Source organism: Apaloderma vittatum, unplaced genomic scaffold (assembly GCF_000703405.1).
Source record: "Apaloderma vittatum isolate BGI_N311 unplaced genomic scaffold, ASM70340v1 scaffold9018, whole genome shotgun sequence".
Classification (NCBI taxonomy): Eukaryota; Metazoa; Chordata; class Aves; order Trogoniformes; family Trogonidae; genus Apaloderma; species Apaloderma vittatum.
The window spans coordinates 51,623-59,858 of record NW_009732407.1 but is presented as its reverse complement, the minus strand read 5'-3'; the positions used below and the strand labels follow the sequence as shown (position 1 = coordinate 59,858).

Genomic DNA, 8,236 nt, shown 5'->3' with positions numbered 1-8,236 from the left:
CAGTAGTTTTATAACCAAATTGTTTGGTTGGTTTGGTTGAAATTCTGATGTTTCTTTCAGCTGCAAGAGAATAAAATTGGAATTGTCCAAATAAAGCAAAATACATTGCTGCTCTTGTATAGTATTAGTAATTTTCCAAACTGTTTCAGAATGTTTAGTCAGGGATTATTTAAGAGTATTTATGAAAATGTTGTTCACATAATATTTTCATTTTCAAATTAAATGTGAAAACTGTTTTTTAGTGAAATTGCAGTGCAATTCTATCAGTCCTCTGTTTTCTGAATCCTTGGTTGTTTGGATGTCCTAGAATTTGAGCCTGGATTCTTCACTTCCATCTGAAATTGAAAAAGATTAGTATGAAATTTGGATTTAAGGATGTCTGATAAGACTTCTGAAACTAAGGAGAAATAGAGGGTTTTTTTCTAAAGATTTACAGACAAATTTACCTGGTTCCTGTTTCTTCATGTTCTTGTGTTTTGGAAATATTGCATTAAGGACAAATGCAATAAACATTTCTGCTTACTTAGAGTTTGACATTTGATCTTCCACTGAATATAATGATTTACTACAGACAAATACAGAGCATTGCTTTTGTTTTACATTAAACACAAGTATTTCTATTGGCTTAGTAGAAGGAGTTGGTATCTTGGCTTGTAGTTCTACCACAGAAAGATTAATTCTACCTAAAGATTAATGTGAAACAATTCTACTTTGTCATTATCTGATGTATCCAACAACATTATTCAGTGAATTAACTGAGGGGTAATCATTGCTTACATCTCACTGCTGTGATTAAATGTAAAGAAAAAAGCCATGGATTTATTACTTCATCCAGTTAAATTCCTGGACTGTTGCATTAGCTGCATCCTTGGTCTGAGAACATGGGATTTTAATCTCTGGCATTATGGAAAGCTTTAATCACATGTTTATTTACTATTTGTGATCTAGAAAATGCCATTGCTTCATGTAACTAAGTAGTACAGAATGTAATCTAAGGATTAGGAAAAGACAAATCTTCCTTTCAATTTGACCTTAAAAGTCTGATTGGATTTCTTGTGTTATCTGGCATGATTTTCCCTAATTATCATTCACATACATCAAGCTTCAGATGCCAAATGAGCTGTGCAGATATGGATAAAATTCTAGTTATTAACTATTTCATATTCATCTTTAAGTGCAAAGACATGTCAAGAAAAAAACAGAAAAATCTGAGATAACATGTCTCAATGTAAGGTAGAATGTCAATAATGCAGTGGCCCTGACTTCATTCAAAATTGAATTCTTAGGATAGAAGTGAATGTGTAAAGTTTCAAGTCAGTTTGATTAACTTTGGACCCTAGTAGGAAAAAATTATTATTTCATAGTTCTGTGGCTGTTTATTGGAAGTCATTTGGCTTTAAAACAAATGGGGAAAATGGTGATTCATTTTGCTGAGGAATGTCTGGCAGCATCTTATGGGTTTCAGTAGGTTCTTCCAGCAAATGGAAAGTTGATTAAGCAGTGAAAGTTAAAGAATAAAGAAATGATTGTTCTTAAAATGATCAGTAAAAAGTAAGTAGCTATATGGTGTAGGAAAGCTGATCTGCAGAGTAATTAATGGACTTCTGGTATTTTATTTGGCTACATGAAGATGAGTGCAAGGAGAGAATGTTCTCTCTACAGCCTTTTTAAGTTGCGTTGTTTTTTTTTGGTATTAACTAAATCAAAATGCTATAGAATTGAGTGTGTCTATCATCAGTCACAGTTAAGTCTTTCAAATACTGAGTTAAAATAACTTTGAGCTAAAATATTTAGAAAATACAAATAACTAGTGATTTCTTAGGGAATTTATGCAGCTAGCTCATCTGAGGAATGTTACTGAGATACTGTCAGAACTCTGCTCTTACTTCTTCAAATATATTTTAACCTTGATGGGTCTGACACATCTTAAAGGCAAGTTTTGTTTCTGGAACCTTAAGTATAATTTCTTGGCAATTCCAAAAGATCCTTAAACCACTGTTCGTTCACAAACTTGTGGTTCTAATTTAAACTTCCTTATTACTTCTGGAAATACAGTTTTAATGAAATATAATTTTTCACATGGGCTGGGGAATTGCAGTGTATGCAATATGGTGCAGTTGTATGTATGAGTCAACAGGAAAAAAACCCATAAATTTTTAGCTTTTACTAGTTCATAAAAACATGGAGGGTTTTGATATTAAAGGAACTTTTATTTTGTAAGTTTAGATTACTTCAGGAAAAAGTCCTTCACTCTAACAGTAATTATAGCTACTGAAAACTTCTAAAGCTCTAGTGTCAGTCTAACTGCCAGGAGTCTTTTGGTGTGCTGATGCATTCCAAAATAATACAGGACAGTATGTTAATTTTTAATCTTGAATGGAGCTGAGCTATGCTTTTGTGATTTTTTTTTTTTTTTGAGCAAATTCTAATCCTGACATTTAAAATCAAAATTAAATGAAGCCATATTAATGTTTTTGTAGCTGTATGTGCTTCAGCCATAACAAAATGGATATATTGTTATTACAATTTTCATACTTGATGTTTCTTGGTGAAAAATATGGCTAAAGAGCAGCATGCTTCAGATCACAGCTTTGAACTTTGAATATTTATACTGTTAATAGTGTGTACCAACAGCAGTATTAAAAATCAATGCCATGTTTTGTTTTCCACTTGTAAAAGACATAAGTATATAGTCTTTTTCTAAGAAAAATCAGAGCTTTATCACAGCTGCCTTTGTTATATCCAGAAGCAATATAAGTAGTATATTTCTGACTACTGCCATAGTACTACACTCTTACATCTGAGTGTGATATTTAGAAACTTGACTGTGGTCCTGGGCTTTCTGAGTGGGAACCTCATGCCCTAAAATTCCAGTCTTGATTTCATCTGGAAATTAATTTCAATGTAACTTTTAATTGCCCATAATTCTCTAGTCCATAAGTGGCACCTACAAAAAACACGTGAATTTCATTTTTACCTGGAGGCAGCTGTTAAAGTATCTTCCTCAGTAGTTGTTAGCCTGGGGGCTGAGGAATTTTGAGGATTTAAGTGTGCTACAACATAAAGAACACATTGGGGAAGGTTGCTTTGATAAGGCTCCTTCAGAATGTTTCCATGATTAGAATCCATACAATCAAAAACTTAAGAACTCACTAAGTATATTTAGGGGAGGTTTTTCTTTCAAGAAGCCTTCAGGTAGTCTTTGATTCCTTTGGCTTTATTGGTTTTTCAGTCACTGAACACTGACTTGTATAGATGCAATTTTGTTTCCTGTTCTGCATGGAGGACTGACCTTTCAGTTAAAGATGGTAGTGTCTTCATTTCTGCTGTGTTCTATGGGAAGGGACTGTGTTCGTTTAACAAAGCTGCTAATGATGTGTGGATTTTGTGCCCTTGCCCATGACAGGGAGGTTGGATTAGATGATCTCTAAGGTCCCTTCCAGCCCAGGCCATTCTCTGATTCTATGATATGACTTTCTCAGTAGTAAGAAATGTGTTGGTTTACTGTGTTTTCTCATTGGAAGTGATTTCAAAGGAAATTTACTTTTAAAGTTTATCTAAAGGATGTTTTCTCTGTTTATATTTTTGATCTGTTTCTTCACATTCAAAAGTTGTTACTGTCTGCTGTTGGTGTAAGATCACATTCCTGCTTTTTTTTATCCTCAAGAACTTGATAAAAGTCATTAATTTCTGCTGGTTAAGTAGAGCTAGAAGAGTGTTTATTGTTGTGAAAATCTGTTTGGAGATGACTGTGGAGCACAAGTCCTAGATGTCCAAAGAACTTTAATTGCACTTCTGAAATTGGATTTTTGCTGTGTCCTATGCTAACAGGCTTAGTGCTGCAATCCACAGTGTGGTCCCAATCTGGCAAAGACTTCAAGCAGTGCTTCGGTTTTAGTCCCCTTGTGTGCTCCTCAGGTTTCCCTGCTAATAAAATAAAAACTGCAGTTTTTCTTTAGCACGCCGGAGAACCGGTATTTGGAGAGAATTACATGCAAAACTGATTCTTGAATACATCTCTGGAATGAGTACAGTCATGCAGCCTGGGATTGGACTTCTAGATCTCATTCCTAATTATGTTATCACTAGTATAACAGTAATTTCAGATTTTTGGGTATGATCTGTGAGCCTCAATTACATTCCTGAAATTTTTGAAAGATTGATTTGACATTTGCTTATAAATGCACTGTAAACAACCACCACTAAAACTGTATACTTTGTGTAGAGGGAGAAAATGGTAAAGTATTATACTAGGCTGTAAGTTCCTGAATTTAAAAAATGAGTAAAGCTATCCAACAACAGTTTTTACTGCTTGAGCCATATAAAATGTAGATGTATCTAAAGTGTTAAAAGTTATTGTTTAAAGTGTTTGCAGTGGTAAATTAGATTGTTATGAACATGAATATTAAAAGAGCCTTATAAAGCAAAATATAGTATGCCCCATTGAACTAGATATTAAACTATATGTATTAATTACACAATATACCATATGTGTAATACCATACAGTATTAGTTTTAAAGTTTAATTTCTACTGACTTTGAAAATTCTTAGCTTTTGAACTGTAATATTAAACTGAGAAAATAACTAACTTTTTTCCTTTAACAGAAATTGAAAAATTCCAAAAAGGGGAGGGGAAGGAAGAAGAAAAGTATATTGATGTAGTCATCAATAAAAATATGAAGTTGGGACAAAAAGTTTTGATTCCAGTAAAACAATTCCCTAAGGTAAGCTAAATTTTCATACTTGATGAATCTAATTGCTTACAAAAGATATTCCACTAATAGCTTCACTTGTTCTTTCTGTTAAATTTAAAACTATAATCAGTCTCCACTGTTGCCGTTTTGCAGTCTGGTCTATAGAAGTTTAAAGGTGCAAATGGTTCTTGCTGGAATAAATATGCTGGTCAAACAAATAGTGTGTTGAGAACAAATGATAAATGACTCATAATCAGGACAGCAAGATCATCCTCTTCCTTCCAAAAGGAATGAAAACACACATAAGTTGACTCTGATGCCAAGCTTTGAGACTTTCTTGTTGTAGGTAGAAGTACAGCTTAAAATGTGCTGTTAAGGAACTCTGTAAATTTTCTCTCTTTCTCATAAGTTTAAGCCATTGTTACTTTTGAATTAATTATGTCTACCTAAATTATGCAGTCTATTCTGGAGGGGTAGGGGCTGTTCTCATAATATCTTTTACCACCATGAATCCTTAACACTTCTTTACTGCCAGCTGTTATTCTGCATTAAAATATAGCTACCTGGAAGCATTTATTCGACATTCAATAGGCTGTGGAACTTTTATTATCTTAATAATTTATTAAAAGCTAAGGTTAGTGTACGAAAATGAGATTAGCATTTTTTTTTCATGTGTTTTAAATGGCTTTTTCTTCCTCCTAGAAATCTCAAGACTGTTGCTGTTCATGGAGGAAAGGAATTCCTTGATTCCTTCCTCTGTTTCTTTAGGAAGACTTTTTCTAGATAATTTTTTCTTCCCCACACTATCTGTGTTTTTTCTCACATGACTATGCTGGTTAACCTGCAGGGTTTGCTTTACTGCTATTCACAGTTTCATGAAATACTGCTTCAGTGAATTCAAGGCTGCATATCATTTATATGTGGGCACCTATCTGGAACTCTTGATTTAGAAGTCATCTTTATGACTGGGAAGAGCTGTATATAAACCTACAGAAACATAAAGATGGGAAGGTAAAAGGGGAAGCTTACATGTCAGTGTAATCAGGATGGGCTTTTTTTATGGATGTTGAGTTGTAGATACTTGAGCTCAATGGGAAGATAGGCAAAATAGATATTAAAATGGGGAAACTGCCCTTTGAAAAAGACTTTTACTTTTTTTTATGTAGCGTAAAGTTTACTTAAATGATTAAGCACTGAAATTTTTATTTAGGATAGCTAGTAGGAAAGTCCTTGGCATCTTTGGAATGGGCAGGCATGCTCTACTGTGTACTCAGTAGTTCTGGTCCTTGGAGAAAATATTTGACTATCTGAGCTGGAGTAAAGCCTGGAATATGCTATGGAAAGAAACTTGAATTTATGTCCAAAGAGAGCTTTGATTTAATCCTGTATGTCCCTGTTTAAGCCACAAAAAACCTTTCTGCCAGGATGAATAAAATCCTAGGTATTTTCTATTTAAGATGATTTTTACCCTATTGTAGGGGGGAAATTTTCTTAGAAATTTCCATTTAATTGCATATAGAGGAATACTAATGTTAAAGCTTAATCATTAAAGATTCCATATACTCAAAAGGAATTGAAGTTTCTCACTGTATAGGAACAGTTTGGAAGATGTGTGAATTCAGACTTATGACAGGTATTCCTGACCTTCTCTGAAAAACACCCACCCTAGAAAAATGCAAATGCTAGCTGGGTGACAAATGGATTGAGAGCAGCCCTACAGAGAAGGACTTGAGGGTGTTGGTGGATTTAAAACTGGGTATGAGCCAGCAATGCCTGCTTGCAGCCCAGAAGGCCGGTCATATACTGGGCTGCATCAAAAGAAGCGTGGCCAGCAGGTCAAGGGAGGTGATTCTTCCCCTGGACTTTGCTCTTGTGAGACCTCACCTGCAGTTCTTTGTTCAGATCTGGAGCCCTCAGAATAAGACATGGACCTGTTGGAATGGGCCTAGAGAAGGGCCACGATGATCAGAGGTTGGAGCACTGCCTATGAGGACAGGCTGAGAGAGATGGGGTTGTTCAGCCCAGAGAAGAGAAGCCTCCTGGGAGACCTTATAGTGGCCTTCCAGTACTTAAAGGGAGCTACAGGGAAGATGGGAGGGACTCTTTGTCAAGGAGTGTAGTGACAGGTGTAATGGTTTTGTTGTAATCAGACTTAAGTTTTAAGGAGCTAATTGCTTAATGAATAGCTAATCACTATTTTAATTAAATTAGTTTATTAATTTAAAATTCTGTGCTCCTTATCCTAATATACTTATGCTAAAAGTCGTGTGTAGGCCTTAGCAAAAGCCAGAGCTGTGTAGGCTGCAAATTTGGCAGAGAATGTTTTGTACTTGTAAAATGTCTTACCGCACCCTGTCTCTGGTCTCACTGCACCTGTGCTTTAATAACAATACCAGCATATTTTATATAGACAGATCAATAGGTTGCATTTTACGCAGGCATGCCTCCCTACCTCCCTACTCCCCCATTTTTGTTTTGTGGTTAAATGTGGTCTCACCCCAATTGCCAGCGATTGTATGGAAATAAGATATATGAATATTAATAAGGGTTGAACCAATCATTATAAAGGTTAAAATTAATAGCGGACAGTGTATGCATGTTTATGTTAAAATATTATAATTTTGTAAAAGTGTATAAATAGATTGAATTTTTGTTGATGTATTCGAAGCATGGGGTGATTCCCAGGCTTCCCAGCGCTGCAATAAAGAAGTGCCTGCTTATCTACATGTAGATAAGTTCTGTCGTTTTTGCGACCTTCCCTTTAGAAATCGCAACAGTTTCAAACTGAAAAAGTAGATTTAGATTAGATATTAGGAAGAAATTCTTCACTGTGAGGGTGTTGAGGCACTGGACCAGGTTGCCCAGAGCAGTTATGGAAGCCCCTCCTTGGAAGTGTTCAAGGCCAGGTTGGATGGGGCTTTGAGCAACCTAGTGTGCGGGTGTCCCTGCCCATGGCAGGGGAGTTTGAACTAGATGATCTTTAAGGTTCCTTCCAACCCAAACCACTCTGATTCTAAACCACAAGCACTCGCTGCATTTTATTATCGCTTGTTCACTGCAGTCAAGTTTGTGGTCTTGAGATCTAATAAATTTAGATGCTTAAATCAAATTTAAATAGCTATGACATGGCAAACTTAGAGCCTTATCCTAGCATACTGTAGTCATAGAATAATAGAAGGTGTTGGGTTGAAAGGGAGCTTTAAAGATCATCTAGTCCAACCCCCTGCAGTGAGCAGAGACAACTTTAACTAAATCAGGTTGCTCAGAGTCCCATCAAGCCTGGCCTTGAATGTCTTCAGGGATGGAACCTCCACCACCTCTCTGGACAACCTGTTCCAGTGTTTCACCACCCTCATTGTAAAAAGGCTTCTTTTTTTCTAACATCTAATCTAAATCTACCCCTGCTCTAGTTTAAAACCATTGCCCTTTGCCCTGTTGCTACATGCCTTTGTGAATAGTCTCTCCCCAGCTTTCTTGTAGGCCCCCTACAGGTGTGCAGTGAGTAACACAATTTTTGAATGCCTACATGCAGGGGGACAGT

At 35.8% G+C, this 8,236-nt stretch overlaps 1 protein-coding gene across 1 annotated transcript in view; it reads left to right on the top strand.

Annotated features, from left to right (window-relative positions):
• Positions 1 to 4,610: 4,610 nt before the first annotated feature.
• The window catches only part of KHDRBS3 (KH domain containing, RNA binding, signal transduction associated 3), a gene marked incomplete at its 3' end in the record, with an annotated part of 54,345 nt that continues 50,719 nt past the window's right edge, over positions 4,611 to 8,236 (top strand). The window contains exon 1 of the mRNA XM_009875521.1: positions 4,611 to 4,725. Coding sequence (XP_009873823.1) covers positions 4,678 to 4,725 — 48 coding nt within the window. The remainder of the gene's footprint in view (positions 4,726 to 8,236) is intronic.